General features: G+C 44.9%; 1 protein-coding gene across 2 annotated transcripts; it reads right to left on the reverse strand.

Moving 5' to 3' along the window:
• Positions 1-1,072: 1,072 nt before the first annotated feature.
• On the reverse strand, positions 1,073-21,612 carry Aimp3 (aaRS-interacting multifunctional protein 3). 2 transcript variants are annotated; one of them, XM_077691048.1, is made up of 6 exons: positions 21,459-21,612; positions 17,381-17,480; positions 14,857-14,966; positions 8,239-8,334; positions 4,396-4,455; positions 1,073-4,300 (listed from the first exon to the last, which is right to left on the reverse strand). In XM_077691048.1, exons 1-6 carry the CDS (start codon positions 21,534-21,536, stop codon positions 4,229-4,231), a joined length of 516 nt encoding a protein of 171 aa, XP_077547174.1. In that variant the 5' UTR covers positions 21,537-21,612; the 3' UTR covers positions 1,073-4,228. The 2 variants fall into 2 exon arrangements, with proteins under 2 accessions (XP_077547174.1, XP_077547175.1); XM_077691049.1 differs by lacking the exons at positions 1,073-4,300; positions 4,396-4,455 and adding an exon at positions 4,478-5,677.
• Positions 21,613-21,646: the final 34 nt, after the last annotated feature.

Below are 21,646 nucleotides of genomic sequence, written 5' to 3' on the forward strand. Positions count from 1 at the left end.
CTGACACCTAATTTTGCGCGGTTCCCAAGAAAGACTACCGTCTTCAAAAAACTTTTCTTGCCTTCAGTGTGCAACGTTTGCATATGTAGACTGTGCCACATTCTTTTGTTTGAACCAATGTATAGCCAATTACGATTACGTATTCGGAAAAGGATTACATATTTACTTACTTATTTGGTGCGTGAATTTCAATATTTGTATTGTGCCCCGCTCCTGCTTAGGCCTTATTTTGGTCTGCAGTATTTGGTAAATGTTCTTATTTTGTTTTTACAGCAGCGGACATTTTTTGTCCAGGATGACAATTCCACTTTTTTACACGATGGCCTTAATTTGATCGATAGTCAAATGTTGACAGTGCTATCAATTTTGCTTTATCAGATTTAACGATTTGGCATGATCCTGCATTACGAAATGCCGAGAGACAAAATTTATCACTGCTAACAAAGCATTCAACATCACCAAATTAATTTTTACTTTCCCGAGTACTGCTCCTTTCTCTCCCTGATGTGCGGTTGTGCTCTTCTAAGCTCAACGAGGCACAGGATCCTGCTCCTCGTTTGGTCCCTCACACCAGTGAAAAAGGGGGTCACCCGATCACCCGTTGTGCCAGTGGGGAGCATGATCCCAGCTGTGGACACATCACCTCCCTCATCAAACCTCTGGTGGGGAGCATTCACAAACCTGCTCCTAACTGCACCCTTCATGCCAGTGAACAGAGGCATGAAAGACCCCTGTCCTTCATAGTGGCAGAAGCAATTGCCGTAGTCTTCACAAGGAAAGAGATAGCAGTAACTTTGCTGCTCTTGCTAGCAAAGGGCAGCATGACACTTCACTTCTTGGAAAGGACTAATGGTTGGCGTTTTGGTTAATGATTCATTGTCGCTTTTCTTGATGTATGTGTATCTAGATAGTGTACTTTGCGAGTGTTGCCAGATGAGAAATGGGGCACGTACGAGGTTCAGTAGCTTCTCCTCCAACTTCTCCTTCCCACCTTAGGAATCTTTTCCACAACTGTTAAGGAGCTATGGTGTTCAAGGAGATTGTGGAGTTCGCAGAACTGAACACAGAGATGTTCTCTTAGGTTAGGCTTTACTGCATCACCAATGCCCATGCACAGTGCAAATGTATCTTTTGCAAATCGTCAGCAACCAAGAAATTAAAAAAAAATACAAACTGCTTGCAAGCAATAGCACTCAACATACTGCTCTTCTTGTTCTTCAGTAACAAAAGAAAGAAGAGGTTGCCATGTTGCTTTCCAAAAAGGAGACGTGATGTTCAATTAGACACAAGTAAAAAACTTTACATTTTAGCTTAGTAGTTCACGAAATGTCAAACAATAAAAACAAGAGCCGCAGAGGTGAAACAAGCCCTACGACAGCGACAGTGAGTGACAAATTTCTTGTCTCGTATGTGTGCGAAGCCCCCAAATTTCATTAAAGCCGAAATATTCCCGCTACACCACAACAAAGACTCAATCAACAGTTAAAAAGGAGCCCCACGTAACAAATATCACGCCCAGGTATATCACTGTGCACTTGGACGTAGAACTAAATACAGAAAACAAGTTATAAGTGATAGGGTTGAAGGCGTCCAGAAGAAATAATAAATAGTACACACCACACGCAATCTAAGTGGCACAAGTTTTCATCGCTCACAGGCCAACAGAACGGATTCACAGATAAGTGCATAAATACTACACAGGCAAGGACACACATTACACTATCTCATTGTTTTCAATGACGCGACGGCGAACACAGTAGAACCGGACAGCAGTGAAAAAAGCAAGCATACCCTAGACAATTGTGCGTTAAATTACGCAGACATTCACCTAAACATGCATGAACGCTGGTAAGATACAATATGTTTCGAAAAAGTACAGACGTACTCAGAAAAATAATAAGACGTAAATTACCACAGACTGCCTTGAAAGCCAAAGTACATTTCAATAGCCCGTCATCAGAGGCCCAAGAATAACCAAGCCAACGAACAGGTATTTAACCGATGTCTCCGGTGATAAACGAAGTTAGACGGAATGATGTCAGCGCAAGAATACATGTGTGCTGCGCATTTTTTTCAATAAGAACTTGTGTTATTTGCAGCCACCTCTTAAGACAAAAATACCACTGAGGAGAAGGTGTCTCAATCAACTTATGAATGAAGCTGTTCAGTCCACGTTAAAAACACAATAAAATCCCAGCAGTAAGACAAAGGAGAACAGCAGCACTTGTATGTGGCCGAAAAAACAGTCAGTGTAACTTTCATCCAGGATCCAACTTTTCTCATCTCCTGCTGACATAGCTCTAACAAAAATAAGTGTCAAGGTATTCACCACGCTCTGATTACGTATATTTGTGCATAAAAAAAAATCCGAACTCACAAAGTAGGCTTGTACGAATATTAATAGTCAATTAAATGTTAGGCAGCTGAAAATTCACTTAAAACTGAAAACCAATATTTGAAAAATCTTAAGTATTCAGTAAATGCAAATAATGTCACTGAAGCTTAATTTATCGTTTCTTTTTCCTTGTTACGTCAGTGCAGGCAAAGGCCGTACTGCATGAAGCATCTTTACCTTTCAAAATGCACCATGCGCTGGAAACACCAGACGTTCTGATGTAAGATCACAGCGGCAGCCACACCGAGATGTCATCAGTGTTGAAGACAAATCCTCAAGCCAGCCAAGCCAAGCCAATTAACCATCGCAAAACAGGTGCAGGCATGGGCGTTAGCACATGTAGTCGCAAAAGTGGGAGACATGCTTTAAACTGGTACTTTACCATAAGTGCAAGTGTGGAAGGCGCTTGTCAAGAGCATCGATACGCGCAGGCCCTAGCGGTGTTTGTCTTATACCCCGGCTACACTAGGATCCAAATGTCATTTAATCTAAATGTCATTTGACTCAAATGGGGTGCTTCGAATGCCATTCAGAATCCGTCGTGCTACACAACAATTTCAATGGCATTTGAAAGCTTTAACAATCGCTCGCCGTGCTGCATGGCACTGCTGCTGTAGAGTTCTGTTTCTACACAATGCCGCAATCAATTTTAGCAGCAGTCTTTAGAATTAAAATGACATCAAATTATCACTAACGTTAGATTTGACGCAGTTTTTGCTTAATTCTGAATCGAAATCGAAGTTTTTTGTGCTGTCTGGCCACACTGGTTTGTCGCTTGCCCGCACTGGTGCTGAGAGTACGGAATTATTACATCTGGATATCACGACCTAAGTGAACGAGAAGTAAATAAAGTCCCACAATTAAGAATATTTTGCTTGTTTTATGTATGCCAGTCATGTGTTCGTTAATGCTGACTTGGAACGCTGTGCACAAGTGCTAGAAATGGCATTTGAGAGCCCAAATGTCTCCCTGGGTGCTCATTTGGCTAGAATGTCATTTGAGCCAAATAGCATTCCAAAACCCAGTGGAGCAGCACAACTACACATTTGAGTCAAATGACATTTGGTTCAAATGACATTCGGACGCTAGTGTAGCACGGTATTAGATAGCGGTGGAATGTGTACAGTTGCCGCTCTTTGACGTTCCAAGCGGACGGCAGCATCCTCCCTTTTATTGCCAACAATGCCGCAGTGACTGGGGAGCCACCAAGAGAAGACTTCATGACCCTCTTGGGCAACCTGGCCATATAACATTCTCATATCTGTCAGCAGCTGTTTTTGAGGTGTCTGAGTGGAGCGACTGAAGCGCACGCTCTGAATCACAGACGGTCACCCATCTTCGGAATTTACTAGGCCCGATGGTGTGAAGAGCGCTATGAGTGGCCGTAAGTTCTGTAAGTTGTGGAAGTGGCAGGACGGGCCATCTCGAATTCAGCAGATGGATTAACAGCACCGGCAGATGCAGACGTTACCGAGCCATCGGTGTAGCATGGGGATCAGTCACTACTTTTCCCGGAAAAAAAAATAAACACTTCGCCTGACAAATGAAATTCTATTAACGATTGTTGCAGCCTTTATCTATTCACTTCGTATTCACTGCTAACCACACTGCAAACCAAAAAAACCACTATTCGCACAAGCCTACAGTGCAGAGCACACAATCAAAACAGACCCTGACTGTTCCCGATATCAGATGTCACAATTGGTTCCTTAAAGTAAAACGCAAGATTTCTGCCGAGCGTAGCCCACCAGATGTACTACAGCCCAAGACTAAAATCGACATGACAAAGTGGAGAGAATGAGAGGAAGAGAACATATATCAGCGAGCTGTCAGTTACACATACAGCCGAGTTTTGCTGAACGTCACGTATTGGAGATCCTGTCGAAGTCCGTCTTGATGTTGCACCTGCACATGGAAATCCAAGGATGCATTATTAGCATAACAACTACATATGCCGCAATGGAACACGCATTGTAAGGAGATGAACAGATCAAACTTACCAGATCAAACCAACGACTCAAGTGACAGTACTTTTCTTTCTCCCTAAAGCTGAGTGAAGACTGAAAAAAAAAAATAATAATAAAAGCATAAAAAAATTTTTAACATGAGAAATTACTTTCGTGCAGAGGGAAGAAGTAGCATTCGTTGGAGGTGAATGAAACACTGTACATAGTTCACACCTTTGGATCATTAAGTACTCTGTTGGGTTTAGCCTCCAACCTTGCATGCCTTCAAATTACATGAGCCCCCTCTACCTACCCTCTCGTCGTTCGATGCAAAGCTGATTTTGCCATAAAACATCCACGCTTCCAACGCTACATAGAAGCGCATGCTCGCTGAACTACTTTGTAATCAGCAATGAGTGCAGCCAGTTTAACGAGGCCTTGGCCATGTGGGTCGACTGATTTATACATTGTACGTCGACATCACTTCCCCTATTTGCAGGGTCCCCATCACAGCTCAGAGCACAGTTTGTATTCATCAGTCACAAAAGATTCACACCAGACTGTCGTTCCTGCTTGCACAGCAGCAGTATTCAAGGCAGCCGAAATGCTATTGTGGCAAAGCATTGCTAAAAAAAAAAAAAAAAGAAGGCAAACACAGAAGCGATCCAAACATCAGGAGAGAGCAAGCAAGATAAAAGTACACACAAAAAAAGAAGAAACGAACTAAGCAGAGAACGAACGTTGTTAGTTACACAGCATGCAATTATTACCACTTGTTATTCACAGCCAGCAGAGTAAAAGTGTGAATATTTGTACGTTTCTCTCGTTTGTTGTATCTTTCGTGACAAAGCCAGCGCCAGCGAGCACATGTGTCGTAATTTGGCAGTAGTTTGATTTTTTCGTAGTTGCGGTACAGTTGCACTTCGTTATGAGACAGACAATTGGGTATAAGAGACACTACTATTCACCCACATGGTTGGCCCCCTACCTTTCCCATTGGTTTGACCTCTTATCTAACAGACATCGGATATAGAAGATAGCAGTTGGTTGTCAAGGGCAAGTTATCCTTGAACTTTGGTCAACACGCTCACTTGGAACAGACATCGGATATAGAAGATAGCAGTTGGTTGTCAAGGGCAAGTTATCCTTGAACTTTGGTCAACACGCTCACTAGGAACAGACATTTTAACTTTAGGTGTGGTGCCGCCAGTCACTACTTGCAGTTGCATTTGTTGTTGAAACAAAGGGGGACAACAGATCCCTGCAGTCGCTATTTATTAGAACTTCAGCAAAAGAAGAGTGGTTCAGCCAGGTATGAAATGGCGATGAGAAGCCACTGCAATAGAAATGCAACGTAAAGAAATGCTTAGAGCCTACTGTTAAGTGTACAAGCACGACCACGCATGTGGGCGTCTGCGTTAGCCAAGAATACCGGAGACGCGTGTTGGGCTCTCCTGATCGCAAAGCTCCCAATCAAGAAGCATTGCAGCTGCTGAGTCCACAAGCCTGATGAATAGCCGAAACGCACAGTGGAAGAACCTATCCATCAGCCTTGCAAACTCAACATTTGCGATGCTTCTTTTTCCGCACACAGTGGAAGAAGTGAAAGCTTTAAGAACCCGTTGTAAAACACATTGTATACACAGCAATAACACAAGCATATCCAGAACCACTTCCTAAATTGTGGTGGCAAAACATGAACAGACCGTTTGCGACATGCTGTAGCCTTCTAATGTGCTTAATTTCAGTCGTGCGACGCCCACATTGAACTAGGGGTTGATCAGTAAGTGAAAACATGGTACCCTGCTTATAAGAAACTTCTTATATAGAAGACAGAAACTGCTCTCCAGTGTGTGTCTCTTACAAAGTGGCCCAATTGTATAAAGGTTGTTTTGTTGTCCCTCTCTCTTCACTGACTGCTGCTGGCGAAACCAAGCAGTGAAGGCTGACCCCTCAGCGCTGCCGTGAGCTATCAGCAGAGCTCCTAGCCCAGAGAGCCCCAAAAGGTGACACCACAACTGGGAACCACTGCTTTACGGAAGGTTTCCTGTGGGGGGCAGCCTGTCCCATCTACCCCTTCTCTTCTGAGAACATAACCTCGTCTGGGCAAAAAATAGTCCGGCTAGTGCGGTCTGTGCTCACGCTTCATTATCGAGTGCTGCTGAGTCTCCGAGCCTGCCACACTCTTCCCAAACTACAGGTTACAATGACTACAGGTCCTATTGTTAGCACATGGTGTCATTCAGCATGACTGCTTCAGTCAAGTAGAAATTAAAGCAGACAAATAAAACTGTATCTGGCAGGAAACGTAACACCATGCTAAATTATGTCATCCCCTAATGCGTTGTAACTACACTGGAAGTTCATTTGATTGAGAAATATCCTCCGAACATGAAACATTTTGTATAAAAAGAACAATGTTACGAAACATGACCAAATAACTTTGTCACTCAAACTACTGATAGTGCAAGCAATCAGGATCAATGAGAGCCAGCTGCAGTCCTAAATTTTTCCGACTTCTGAATACAGAAATATGTGTTCCTATCCTGGAACCTAGAAACACCAACGAATTTTCTTAGCAATATATATACTGTATATGTAAAAATATAGGTCAACGTTTTTTACCAGAAAACAGCCAAAAATTCGCCCCTCTATATATATACCAGTCACTGGCATAATTTTAGTTGACATCCGCCAACCGCGCAGCCCATCAAGCCCATTTAAACCCCAAAGGCACCATCGCCTCTGCCATCAGTCGGACGAGCCACCATCTTTTTTGTAGTTTATCTCGCTGGCAGTGAACGCGTGCATGCTATTTTCTCCTTGCTCAGGATAAGTTCAGCCACTCAGCACCAGTTCCCTGCATCACTTAAAAGAAAGTCCACCAAGTGCCAGATTGGTACCACCGAAAAAAAGTGTACGCTACTGGCGCAAGCTGAAGGGGCAGCTCTCAACATGCACTGCTCGAAAGACCTTGTTTTTAGGCGCCCTGCTGTGCATTTGGAAATGAACAAGGTGGTGATTTTTGTCCGTGAGCGTCCTGCGACGTATCTACGATAGGATGGCGCGTGACAACCCCAGGATGCCTGCTATACTCGAGAACAAGTTAAGAACGGCAATAGCTCATATACGGTATCACTCTGCCTAAGCGACGGACCCGGATGTCAAAGGGCGCGCGCATTTTGAACGCAGATGCTATGAATGCGTGATATCGTCTGCCTTTCCTCGCATAATTTGTCTGCGTCGCTGCAGTACTTTAAAAGCATATTAAGTACAGAAAATTACGGAAACGTCTCGTGCCATGTTCAAAACATTCCCAGTAACGCACTACGTACTTGCGGTGTGTGGAGTAACATCCGGCTGCGGTGATGAGGCACAGCGGCAACTTCCGTTGCCGTTCTTAAGTTGTAAACCGAGTATAGCCACCTGCACAGACCGGGTTTCGCAAACATACCCATGGGTGCCCTATGCTTGGCACTCGCTTCCTGATGACTTGGTCTTGCAAGTGTTTAAAAAGTGCTGCATAAGCGACTCCCTGGACTGCACTGCGGTCAACTCGCCGTGTGCGAGACGGCCAGCCAGAAGCAGTCGTCCAATAAGGTTTCAGACAGCTCTAACGAGTAATCTGAGATGAAACGAGTGCTTATAGCCTCAATAAAATGATGCCGCGTATCTCATTTTTTCCTTCACATTTTTCAGTTTCAAGGTAAGGGGGTCGACCTATATTCCACATTATAGTATGGTAACATTTCTTTGTGCTTTGTATATTTATCTTGAGGGGTGGTGTTGTTGGTGGTGTTGTTGGGCTGGTGTTGGGCAGCCACAGCTCACTTTCAAAGCTGTAAACAACAGGTCACAGCGGTTGACAAAACAAGCTCCCAAAGTGTTTACACTTACCATGGTGGGTTGGAGGCTGTAATACAGGAAAACATCAGCCAGTGTCAGAGTGATGCCTACGAAGAAACACCGGTCTGCGAGGTAATCGTTCAGCTCCTGAAACATTCAAGGAGAAACAGCTCGTAAACGTCAGTGTCTCAGATGACGGGGGAATTGAAAACAAGAAATTCCCTTCATTTGTTCACACAGCACAACAGAAAAAAGAAAAACCATGAAGAAAAACAACATAATAGCAGATGCTAATTCAGGTCACGCTCACATTAGGGTTGTACAAAGCTAGGCAACTTTGTGAGCTCTCTCTCTCTACGTGCTACGTAAAGTCTTTATACTGTCGGGCCTGTGCCACAAGCCAGGCCTAAGAGCAGCACGCAGCAGTGTGCCACCTTTCCATTTCAACACAGCGAGTTGGCATGGAAACATTACAGGAGAGCAAAAAATTCCTTGGGGCACTTACGTCCTCTGAAGGCGAGAGCCTGCCGATACTTTTTAAGAACTTTTTATTGCTAATATTTGTGTCTGTTTCTTTGCTATCGTTTGTTTGACTCCTGGCGCAAATTACTTCAACCACCTTCTTTTTTGCTACACTGTGTATGTGTCTCTTTCTTTGCTTTAGTTTCTTTGTCTTACAATGTGAATCCCTTCAGCAAGCAGCTTGGCACACGCCACAGCTTTCCTAGCCCCGGGGTTCTGCGCGGCTGGTGAGCACCTGTTTCAATCACGTGCCATCACGTGAAGGTGTCATGCGGCACACACTATTCTACAACTTTTACGTTTCCAATTCATAGTCTTCCAGCGCACGTTGAAGATCTCTAAGTGGTCGCCCAATCGGCAGGCTTAAACTACACTGCGGCCCGTATCATAGCCTTGGTATCGCTTAGCCGCACGAAACTTTACGATTATTTTTTAACTTCGCAAAGCCGGCACATTCCTGGTCAATCCCCAAAGTAGGTATGTGCCAAAGAACGGAACAACAGCAACAACCTTTGTTCTATTGCTGCCACAGTGCTGAGATAGCGTAGCGGTTCTCCATCACACTCTACTGTGGAGACCCGCGTTCAAACAACATCAGGTCCCAGATGTATTTTTTTATTTGCTCTTTACAGTGGTGCCATTCGGTTTTTCGCAGAATAGGACACTTAAAGGTACACTAAAGGCTGAATAAAATTTTGTTTCAACTCAAGGATTATGCGTTTCGTAGTTCTCTCAGCTTTTGTTCGACAAGCAACGATGCATATTTTCCGAGAAATAAGTAAATAAATAAACCTTGCGTTTCTCTCTCCCATTTCTCTTTCATTTTTTCGTGACTCAGCCATTGCGTCACAAAGTAGGAGCAAGGCACTGGTGCGGTCTAGGCGCTCTCACGCTGGCTGCGGTAGCGTTTACATCTGCAAGCCATGGCCGGCGCCGACAACGTTTCTCTGGCCGAGGTGACTGGCTTGGACTTTTTATGATTTGTCCCCGACGGAACAAGAAATGCTTTTTGACATATTGGTGATGCCCACAGCAACAACATCACATCAACCACTGCCCAAAGCCACACACCTGGGAGGTGATATGTGGAACAGGTATGCCATGCCAGCTTTCTCCACGCCACTCTAGCAAGCTCCCACGCTGGCGCCTTCCCGGCGTGGTAAGCAGTGCGCCAGTGAAATTTGATCAGTTGCGACCACTCTTCCCTTAAAGCAGCAGAACTCAATAAGCTGACACTAAATATGTCTTTTTGTATGCTCCTTGAACAAACCACCGGTCACATATTACGGCCTGCAAACATTACAACTGAGCCGCCCTGCCGGTTTCCCTGGCGCAAGGGTAGAGCTATGCGACGCTTTTGGGTTATCAGCAGTGGTTTGAGGCATACGGAAAAGTGCAAGGAAGAGCACAATACCCCTTTACCTTTCATGGGCAATAAGGTTCGAACTGGATGCGCGCACACTTTACCGATTTCAACATCCGCATGCAAACAACGGAAGATTAGAAGCTAAGGCGAATAGCTTAAACATCTGGTTCCTTTTGCCGCTTTCTGCCGAGGTCATTGCTTGCAGAAGATCGGTCGTTCACCATCGCAGATTATTGACTTCGCCAGTTGCGCACCAATGCAGAGCCCGTTTTTTACAAGACGAAGCAAAAAACATGATGGCCGACTCTGAAGCTTTAGGGAAGAAGCCTGTCTCGCAACGTACAAAAGCTGCAGTCTGTGGTTTTTAAATAAGATGAGCTCACTTAAAGTTTTCATTTACATTTATTCATGTGCTCAACCACCTAAGAACTGTTTATGTCAGGAAAACAATTGGAGATGCTTCGCCAATGAGCTCTCACCATTCGCAACTTTTGTGACACCACAAACCATAGTACCCAAAAGCGTACGAGGCGTTGACACCCGTTTTCACGTTTCTGGCATTTTCTGCCTTAACTCTTTCGTTACCGCGCCTATTCAAAATCGTTCAATTTGAACGATACTTTGGGAGCGCCTTTTCATAGCGTTCCAGGCATTGCTAGAACATGTAAAATGGCCTTTCAAAATCAGTTGTTTTCATTTTTTCAACAAAAACATGATTTTTTACACGTGTTTGAATCACCTGGTTGTGGAAAAGGGGCATGGTCATCGCGCGTCACTGCTACCAAAGAAGAATGTGTGCCACTCGTAATTATTCTGCATCAGCGTTTGTTTTTTGTTATCAGGGCATGAATGATGAACCAGCAAATGATTTTCAATCGTCAGGTTTGCACTCCGACAGTAATAATCCCAGAAATCGGCTGAAAATGTCAAGCAGTGCCTGTTTGCAAAGCTACTTTATGATTTCAGGCAGTTTTATTGCCTTTGTGCACGTTGTTCTATGTTGTGTGGTAGTTCTAAGTATACTTACTCCAGGACCATTCGCAAACAGTTTACAACAGTTTCAGTTTCGTTTCTGCATCGCGAAATTTATATTTAGCGCTACTACGCAGTTACCCAACTTCAAGGCTACCGACATGGCACCTTGAGCGTCCACGACTGGTCCTTGAACAAAGCATGCCGCTCGTGATTTCACTGAACCTTAATCCGATTTTTGCGATAAGAACTTCAGATGCAAGTCGAAAGATCATACCCAGTCGCCAGATATTTGTTCTGACGAGGACAGCACTTCAAACCGGCCTTACACACTGCCAGCTGTTTGCCTTCCAGTTTCGTTTCCATACAAGGGCATTTCCTGGGGTCTAGTGTTGCTGCTTAGTTGAACTGTCTATCTGGACGGAGTCTCCGATAAGCTTTTGTACTGTTTCATTTCAAAATTGTTAGGTGGCGCTGCAATGGAGGAGGCTCGTTGTGCTGGCCTTTTTTATCACGCAACAGCTACTCAGCCAAAGTTTGCAGGGCACGAATCTAGCGCATCACACCTCATTCCTGCAAGCAAGGCTACAATTGTGAGTCAGAAGATGATAATAAAGCTCAACTTCATGTTTTGAGAGATAACTGACTGTGAACGTCAACAAGCATCAACCACGGAGTTCCGTTTTAAACTTCATGCATATTTTTCCGCATCACATGCTTGCCCAAAATATTTTGCTGACTGTAAATGCAAAGTCAGTCGTTGACAAGATGTTTTTATGTTATGTGGGGGCAAATTGGTGCCTTTGATAATGTGAAACCGCCAGATTTCTCCCATGGAACCACCCGAAATTGCATATTTTGAATTGCAGGTTGGGCCTCACTGCATGACACTAGCACCGCGCGTGCTAACATTTTTTTTTATATCTGAAAAACTGTTCCGCGCACGTCGACATTTTTTCTAGGGCGTGTTTTTGAAATGTTTCCCTACAAAATGTATCTTATAATTTTTTTCTATTACCGGTGGTTTGTTATACACAACTCCTTTTTTATCATTTTTTTTTCGACATTATGACAAAAATCTGATTTTGATATTTTTTTTCCGCAACTATGATATATGAAAACATTTAAAAAACTGGTGTTATTCGAAAGGCTATTAAATAATCTGCATTTTGTGCTCCTGTATTCAGTGCCTAACCAATTTTTTTAGCAGAACAAAACGTTTTCTTGGACCCCTAAAAATCGGTCAATTTTCCCACGGTAACGAAAGAGTTAATAAACTGCTAGTCTGAAGAATGGCGTATGTATATTTATATTCTTGGCACTGTAACCTATTGATACAGGCCAACTTGTTTTTACCCTTTAGTGTCCCTTTAAAACTTTCGTATTAAAGGGGCCATGAAGACAAAATACACGTTTGTTTATTCGAAAGATTGGGTATTTTATAGTTCCCCCAGCACGCTTCCGGCTGCGAACGATGCTTTATTTCCTGAGAAATTACAAAATTTAAGCCATAAGTTCAATTATCCCGCTAAATCATGTGTTTCATGAGGTCAGCAATGATGTATCCAGGGCAGGTATTTGAAACAAATGTATTTAAAAATGTTTGCAAGGGCTGCACCAGACGATGAAACTACTTTTGTTGCCTCGTTTACCGTTCGTCCTCTAGAGGGTGCCACAATGCCGCTAAGGCCCATTGTCCCCATTTGATTTGTTTTTGACCGCTTTGCACCCGGCATATTTTTGTTACGGTTTATAGTGATCTTTTCGTAAACAAATGAAGGCAGCTCACACTAACGCGTAAGACTTGAAGGTAGTGAAGCCGTGTGCAAACTTCACGACCATCATGACGGTTTAAGTCTACGATTGCAGCCGATTTGCTTCTTCTTCACGGTCGCACTGACCTTTACTCCATCTCTGTTGCTATAAGCATGAGCTTCCCTCATTTTTTTTTTTTTATCACTGGACATCACCTTGGAGGGGCGTACGCCATGACGTGTCTTTCTCGCTCCAAGCAAGTGTTGCCACTATCACGCCGAACGTTGGAGTTTTTTTGTGTTTGTATTTGGGCCTATCTCCCCAGTTGGGTATGCCTGGCTTGACAAAGTGCGTCTGAGACGCTGGGCGGTTGTCGCAGGGCTCGCACACACGAGCGCTCGACATTTTCTTGTTGTTTTTTAACTGCCGGGTGATCGCTACGAGGCATGTGCTCATGTGCACTCAGCATTTTCTCGGCATTTTTAACTGAGGACACTAGGCTCAAAAGATTTGCTAAACAGCTTAGCAGTTAAAACATTGGGTATGCTCGACAAATAGGGTCGCGCAAGGCAATGTCGCTCATGCCGGGGCGACCGGGGTCCCGGATGGGGTAGAGGTCCAGCCCGACGCAGTTTGTGCATGAGCCGCTAGGTGGGTAGCCAAGTCCGTGGTCAAGTCCGGTAATCCCCGCACCCCGAGTGTGGTGGTTGGACGCCGGGCTGGGTTGGCCCGGCGCGCCTAACATTTTAAAACCCTTTTTTCCACCACACAGTCCGCACCCCTTTAGCCGCCGGGCTCGTAAGCCCAACATTGCCCGTGGGACACCACATGGAGGCGGGTGCGGACAGGGGGGAGAGTACGCCAACTCCTACTCACCCCCCCCCGGAGCAGATGGTCGATGCTCTGGTCCAGTCATACAAACCACAGTAAATGTGTGAGGCCATTCATTTCCCATTGTGACACATTTAAACATTCTTTCTTTCCGAGGGCTATCAAAATGTGGAATGGGTTACCGCGTGAGGTTGTAAGTATGAATTGTGTCGACGGTTTTGCTGAAACAGTCAAGGAACTTTGGTTACGCAGCAATGTATAAACATGCACCATGTATCGTTTTTGTTTAATTTTGTGCCTGCAATGTATGCTGGCTTCATGTTAGTTGTGTATAAACTCTGCGTTGGGTGTTTCCTTTTTTGCATTTGCTTTTTTTGCGTTCAGTTGTTCATCAGTGTTTTGTTTATGTATACGCTCTGACGATCTTGTAAGCTACTCTTGTGTTTCTCTTTTATGCCTACCCCTGTAAGGGCCTGACCAAGGCTCACAGTATGAATAAATAAATAAAAATAAAAATGCCAATCGGCCAGTGTCGTGTTAAATAACCTAAAAGCGCCGGACTGCTGCACAGTTATAACAAGCACAGTGCATGCAGTATGCACTAGTGATTCTATATTTACATGTGTGTGTGTAACTTCCATTGTTTACCCCCCATTCTTACTGCTATAAGAACAATGTGCACTAAATTTAGGCACAAATAGCTTGTTCTGCAAGCCTATCAGACCTGCCTACTTGCGTTTACTTTTGCCAGCCTCAGCAAACTGCATATATGTTATAAGTGCTAGCGTGGGATATGAGCTAGTGTGTCGCATGGCCCAGTGAAACATTTTAAAACAGTGCGGTAGAACTGAGACAAAGAAGAGGACACACAGGACTAGCGCTGGTCCTGTGTGTCCTCTTCTTTGTCTCGTCCTACTGCACTGTTTTAACGTTTCACTGCTCCAGCAACCCCCTCGGCGGCACATTTATGCGTTGACAAGTCGCATGCCCATTATCTTTTTTCCTCATTATAAAGCTTATTTCAGTGAATTTTGTGCTAAAAGCGGGGCCAGTGTTATTCTAACGAGGCAATCTTTTGAATGAACCAAAATGAAGCAAATTTCATAGCCCGTTTAAGGTTGGCGGCATGCTTAAAAGTGTGCTGCACAAGGCCCATTTTCAGGTGCCACAAAACGTCATCACGGCTATTGCCACAAAATTCCCAGCCCGAATCGAAGCATTACCTGCAGGATTTCGGCCGCACTGTCCGACGGCAGTGCAGCAGAGCCTGTAAAGTGGACAACGGCATAGTCGAGCCACTGCTGGATGAGGGCACGTTCTTTGGCGTCCTTTCCTGCGTTGCATGCAATGGCACAAGATCAGTGGAAGAGAAAGAACATGAAAAAGCAACATGCAGATCAAGCCACTGAAGACCCACACACACGCATCAATGCATTACGACCAATACGATAATATGAGCAGAGTCCTTCAATGCTTCTCTGGTCATGAAACTCCCGGCCAAGTTTCGTACGGGGACAAAGGCTACCGCGGGTGGCGCCACCGCAGATCGGAGGGCATCGGGTGGCCGCCGCTGCTCTGTAGCCAGACCGGCAGGCAGGAACGCAGTAGCAGCATGCCCATTCACACCAAATTTTTTCGCCACTCACAAAATGACAAGTCCATTTTAGCGGCCCACGACAAGTAAAGCGAGAGCGCACTGCTGATAAGGCAGCGAGCGTCTGTTTTATCTTACTCCATGGTCCGCTCCCTGCCAAACGCGCTCTGACCACGCCCCCGGCTGCCCTCCGATCAACACCAGCGCCGCGGCGCGGCAGCGTACAAAGCTCTCCCATAGCGCGACAGCGAAGTTTCATGACCAGAAAAGCATTGAAAAACTCTGGTATGAGCTAGGTTTGAACAAAAAGAACAAATATCAACAACCGTCTTGGACAAAAACAGCAGCCCAAATGAACATGCGTGTTAACTCAAGTGTTCAACAAGTCGCCTGTAAGCATTGTCTAATTAAATTAGTATTACAACACCAGATTAGAGTCTAGAAAGTCTTGGCCATGTCTGGAGTTCTTTCTGGTGCATCCTTGGATTTCTAAAGGTTCATGCAATGGTGCCATTGCTCTTGCGCCATCCTCTGTGCCATGACAGCCAACTGGCAAGCCACAGGGCTAAACTTCACACTTGGTAGCCCATTTACGCCATGAAACTCGCCCATGTTTTGTGGACAAACAAAAAGACAATACAGTCGAGCCTCGTTATAATGAACTAGTATCGGGGCGGTGAATGAGTTCGTTATATCGAATATTCGTTGTAACAGTAGAGGTAAAAATTGGCTTAAGAAGTCGACAATCTGGCTTGCGCAAAGATCCTAGATACTAAAACGCATTATTCTAGTCTTGGAGACCAATATGAACGAAGTAATCCTTATCTGTCTTTTTTTGGCATTTCAAACTAAAGGGACCGGGGAATCACAACACGAAAAGACAACAGAACAAGGTCTGTTTGACAAAACAGGCCTGCATTCTTATTTTTTTTTAAGAAGGATGTGAGCTTCGTGCGGTGGCTTTTTACGGTACTGCAAGATGAAGTTTTCTAGTGTCCATGCACAAAGGGCCTTTTCTACTTCTGTAGTTTTACAAGCAATCAAAACATTGTTGATTGCTTGTACTTTATGCTACCTTGTACTTTTTTATGCTAGCTTTCGAGTTTTGAGCCTCACACATACCACATACTTCTTCGTTATGGCCGATATCGAGCGCGTCCCTCGCGGTTTCTATTTTGTTCGATTTCGTTATAAAAAGAACAAGTGTCACTGAAACGAAGCGAGACCAACTAAGTTTGTATTCAGTTTGTTATAGCTGATAATTCACTATATCAGTGTTTACTTTAATGAGGTTCGACTGTAGTAACCTTGAAATGGGTAAAAATGAAGAATCTGAAATATGGAATAGCATGAAAACACACCACCAACCAGCGTAACGAAGAGATGTAGTATACTCGCAGATGTGTAATGACCAACACCTACGGTCGGAATCTTTCGTTTCGTGAAAGTCCTTATGCTCGCACAGTGCTGCAACACACCCACAGCACTGTACTTGCCACCACTTTTACCGCCATTTTATTTCTGCACGAGTCCCAAAACTCGCACAGTGTTGCCAACATAACACTTGCAGCATTTTCACTGTTACAAAGCAAGCATGTGTAATGCTAATGCAGTCCAACCAGCTTTGCAGTGTGAATCGGAACCACTTGAATTTCTGGAACAGCATGCTATGCCCTGTCACTGGCGCAACGCGTGCTTGTTTTTTCCTCCCCTCCCTTCCTCTGCCATCACGCACGTCACCATTGCCGACTACTACGGCACCTTTTTACGTCGGACAAAGTTCTCGGAAAGACTGAGATTGCGAGGAAGAATAACAGCTCTGAATTGACGTTGGCAATTACTATAAACGTTAAAAAAAATCAACGCCATTTGGATGACAATATTGGGGGTGATGAGTGCATATACATCTCACTATCTTTTATGGCAAAGAAGCGGTGCTCTCAACAAGCAGTTTGTTAATTCTCAGCAGCAAACCAACCCAGCTAGCAGAAGCGGTTTTTGGCTGGTAAAGAAAGATGTCGTGGTGTGGGGCTTGAGTTGTTTTTCACGCAGCTTCTAACAAATGTATGCAGTAGACGGTACACAAGTGCAGGTACCGCACCAGCATGTCATGCATAGGCAAGTAGCGATCCCAAGACGTAAGCAACCCTCACCCAGGAGGCTCCGTCCCCTCTCGGAGTGCTCAGCTATGTGGCGCCCAATAGATGCACAGCCTGTCAGCTGCAGCCCAGAGACGGTCCTGGCACTTGGCACCTGCGACGAAAAAAGAAAAAATGTTGTGCGTGTTGGGGCATGCACTCTGTGGACTGCATCTGATGCAGCCTCCTCCTAATGGTAGCGTGCACTAACACCACAAGCAGACAACTATCACAAATTATTGCTTTTTTTTGCACCTTGCACTTGTCAGCACAAGAAACAGAGCCAATTCATCAGCAGTATGTGGAAACTTTTGAAATTAGGGACAAGGTACTTGCAACTTTTTCAAAGGTGCTAGCCTCCTCTTTCATAGTGAAAACCTGCAGCTAGCACAGAGGACTAAGACACGTCTAAGTAGAGCACAATGCCGTGCATTGAAAATTTGTTGCTAGGTCCACTGAAGGACTTTTTTTTTTTTATGTGCCTGAAAGTGCCTTCAAACAACCATGTTCATCTACACACTTGTCAGCCTTTAAAATTCTTTGGAAATGTTCAACCTTTCCATAGTTCCAGTGAATTAGCATTTATAACAACAGACAAGAAAATTGTGTTACCCCTGTGAAACGAGCTGCTTTTCACAAGAAATTTAGCAGTGGGGAATCAGTTGTCAGCAAATCAGCTTAAAGGAGCCATGAAGACAAAACACAAGTTGGTGTTATTCAAAAGATTCAGTGTTTTTAGTGCCCCCAGCGCTTGTCCGAATGCAAACGATGCTTTATTCACTGAGAAATTAATTAGTTTAAGTTGAAATCTTGATTTTCCCGCTAAATCGTGCGTTTTCGTGGTCTGCCATGACATCACAGGGCCTTGTTTACCGTTAGTTAACCTAGATGGCGCCACCACACCGCAGCAAGTTGTTTTCTGCCTTTGGTTTGCTTGTGAATGTATTTGTACCTGGCTTGTTTTGTTCATGGATTTTGTGAAACATGGTGCTCGCTCAACAAATATGGCCACGTAAGACATCGTCGCTTGCGTCAATCGGCCAGTGTCGTCCGAAACAACCCCAAAGCCCCGCAGTCCTGCGCAGCTAAACCAAGCATGGTGCGCGCAGTAGCAACAGCAGTAAGCATCGGTACTTCTATGTTTACGAGTGCTTTCGTAACTTCCACTGGTTTTCCCACCATTATAAGGGCTTTAAAAAGAATGAGCCCTAAATTTAAGTGCAAATAGCTCGTTTGGCAAGCTTTTAAGCTCTGCCTAATTTGCGGTTGCTTTTGTAGCTGTCTGGTATGACATCATAGGTTCTGTTGCGGGAAATGAGCTAGTGGGTCGCATGGCCATTCCCTTTTTTCCTAATTATATAGATTATTTGAGTGAAGTTTACATTAGAAGTGATGTCAGTATGATTCTAACGAGGAAATCTTTTGAATGAACCAAACTTGTGTTTTCTCTTCATGGCTCCTTTAATATTTATTTCCCCCGTCAGAAAGCACCAAGACTGATGCAAGCAGATAACACTCACACTACGAGGGCACTTCTAATGACCACTAAACTGACAGAAATTTGGTTTTTCTTCTACACTTTTCCACCAGCCAGCTTACTTCAGTGGCAAATAGAATTTCTAGTGGCAAGAGTTTAAAACCACTCCTTAACTCAAACCTTAAACAAGGATAGGTGAGGGATTCAACAGTGATTGCCTCAGTGCTTGTCAGGATAACCCACGTATGTTAGACATTGGAAAGGTGTGCTGGCAGAATTATGCACGGCCAAGCAAGGGCCGCACAGTTGCGACCACAGACCCTGTTGGAATGTATGTAGCCCATAAGTGGTATCCTGACACTTCAAAACAGGAGGCGAGCAACTGCATTCCAACTTGCCGCGTTGACTCAGTGGCAAAGGCATTGGGCTGCTGAGCGCAAGGACACATGTTCGATTCCCAGCTGCAGCGGCCGCTTTTCTGATGCAGGCGAAAAGTAAAAACGCCCATGTGCACGAGATTTCGGCGCACGTTAAAGATCCCCCTAGGTGGCGGAAATTAATTCAGAGCCCTCCACTACGGCGCGCTTCATAGCTCAGGTGTAGTTCCAGCGTGCTAAACCCCACAATCAATCAAATCAACTGGGTTCCGGCTACACTACTGCACACAAATATCTCAATCCACCCGTTAACTATTCTGCGACTCTTGAAGTGAAACAAGGGCTGAGTGAGGAGTTCAGTGGACCATGACAACGCAAGCGGCATGCCTCGGCATGCCTCTATGTCACCTCCAGCAGTAATATAAGGAAGCCCAAAAGTGGTTGCCCCTCCGGACGGCCGCCGGAACTTAAATTACCGAGTTCACAATAACAGCATTTTACTTATTAGAAAGCCACATACAAGGGACAAGCACACCAGCCTGGAGCAAGAAAATCAGATGAGTGGGCGGCGAAGAACGTGAAAGGCGAGAGATTTTGAACTTGGCAGAAATTTATGCCGATGTGGTGGTAAGCCAGCTTGGCAACATAATTAATGTCTTCACTTTACAAACATAGTAGAGAATTCAAATTATTAGAAATATTTTCCCCTTTGCATCTGGATCCCGCACTTTTCCCTCTTTCCTCGTTGTGACCAGTGGTCTTCCCTCTCCAATGAAAGGTTCCACTACTACTAATTTTTTGACAGCAGCTTGATGGAATCGGCTGTGGACGTAATACGCTTGACCACGCAGTAATATGCACAGGTGCCGTCAGAAGTAATTGGAACACGGCAGCAGTGTATATGATCCACATAGGAGAGCTGTGTAGCTGCATCGTCGCTAAACAAAAGGAGTTGAACGCGCAAGAGCACCTTTTGCCGGTGATAATCCATTTATACATCTAATCTACTTCTTTTAACCTGGCTTCGAGCATTTTTCGCAGCATTCTGGTTCCAGCGATGGCGCTGATAGCAGAGAGACATCTGGCAGCGTCTCTCGCACACTTACAGCGCATGCGAGCTGCTGTAGAAGCGGCGCTATCGCAGGCATCTTCAGTGACAATGTTTAAAGCAAAGCTTTAGCACTTTCGTCCAGCGATTTCGTGGAAGATGCGCTAGGTGACCTTTTGACCGGAGACACACCCCTCGCAGCGCATCGCGTTATTCGCCGGGACCGCTGACGGCGCTGCGCACAAGGCCCCGTTTTAAGTCGTTTTGCGACTTAGCAACGGCGGCCGCTACGGGAGCGGCCGCTCAGCTGATCGGAAGCCGACCAAAACCACCGCCTTCCACGCATGCGTTACTTGGTCATTTCGGGATATGCGACTCATTACGAGCTGCGTTCGCCGTGAAACAGCCACGTTCGCCGAGAATGAAAGCAAGGCCGGGCCTGCTGTGAGCGTTGCACGGGACCTAACGATCTCGAGCTGTGGTCGGCAATACAGCTACATCAACGGTTACAGCTACAACCAAGCGAAACCAAGACTCAACCAGACTATGCCAAGCTTTTGCTTTGCAGTTCCAAGGTTAGCTGAGCTAAGCCGCAACCATTTTTTTTCTTTTCAAATATTTTGAAGTGTCTGCTACAAATGCCATCGCAGAGATGAGTATGCTGCGGGCAGTGCTCGATGCCAGGTTAAAAAGAAGTGGACTGAGAGGCATAATGGATTATCACCGTCGGCAGGCGCGCATGCGCGTTCAGCTCCTTTTGTTTACCGACGATGCAGCTACACGGCGGTCCTATGCGGTTCGGTCACAGCTCACGTGTTCCTATTACTTCTGACGGCACCTTTACCTAACCAGCGCCGAGAACGACGTGTTGGTGATAAACAATATGGAGGCGACACTACCACAACAAAAGTAGCAATAGACTGTGGCAACGCAGTGCCTCCTGAACTTTTTTCAATTTATTCTACGCGTGTGCGAAGAATTCCCGGGAAGTTTTGAACATCGAAGCATCGAAACACAATTTTCGACGGGACAGCTATGCACACCGCTCAGTGATGGGTGTAGGAAGCGATGCACTGCCGGCGAGCACGCTAACACATGTGTGCTCACTTTGGCAAGTCAAATCAGCAGTTCAGATAAGATGATACCACGGGACGCACTGTGGGCGGTTCATTCAAAGCGAACACAGCTTACCTCTTTTTTGAACTGCAGGTTAACAGTTTCTGGCGCAACATTCAGGAAATTAAGGAACTTTTTTACGTGGGCTACCATCTTGAACGTTGATACCAAAGACGCTGACGCTGTCGTTCGTGTGTGTCATGCGCAGGTAATCTATTTCTTAAAAGTTTTCAATTTACTATACAATTAATATAACTTAGTCT

The sequence above is a fragment of the Haemaphysalis longicornis genome, unplaced genomic scaffold (genome assembly GCF_048455015.1).
Source record: "Haemaphysalis longicornis isolate Haplotype H1 unplaced genomic scaffold, Haemaphysalis longicornis Haplotype H1 scaffold_10, whole genome shotgun sequence".
Classification (NCBI taxonomy): Eukaryota; Metazoa; Arthropoda; class Arachnida; order Ixodida; family Ixodidae; genus Haemaphysalis; species Haemaphysalis longicornis.

Excerpts from the sequence above, each read along its gene's own strand:
- Aimp3 (XM_077691048.1), bottom strand. The coding sequence starts at position 21,536 with ATGGTAGCCCACGTAAAAAAGTTCCTTAATTTCCTGAATGTTGCGCCA. Across the intron at positions 4,456-8,238 it reads ACAGCCTCCAACCCACCATG|TCTTCACTCAGCTTTAGGGA; the intron begins GTAAGTGTAAAC and ends TTTTTTTTTCAG. Across the intron at positions 4,301-4,395 it reads TGAGTCGTTGGTTTGATCTG|GTGCAACATCAAGACGGACT; the intron begins GTAAGTTTGATC and ends TTCCATGTGCAG.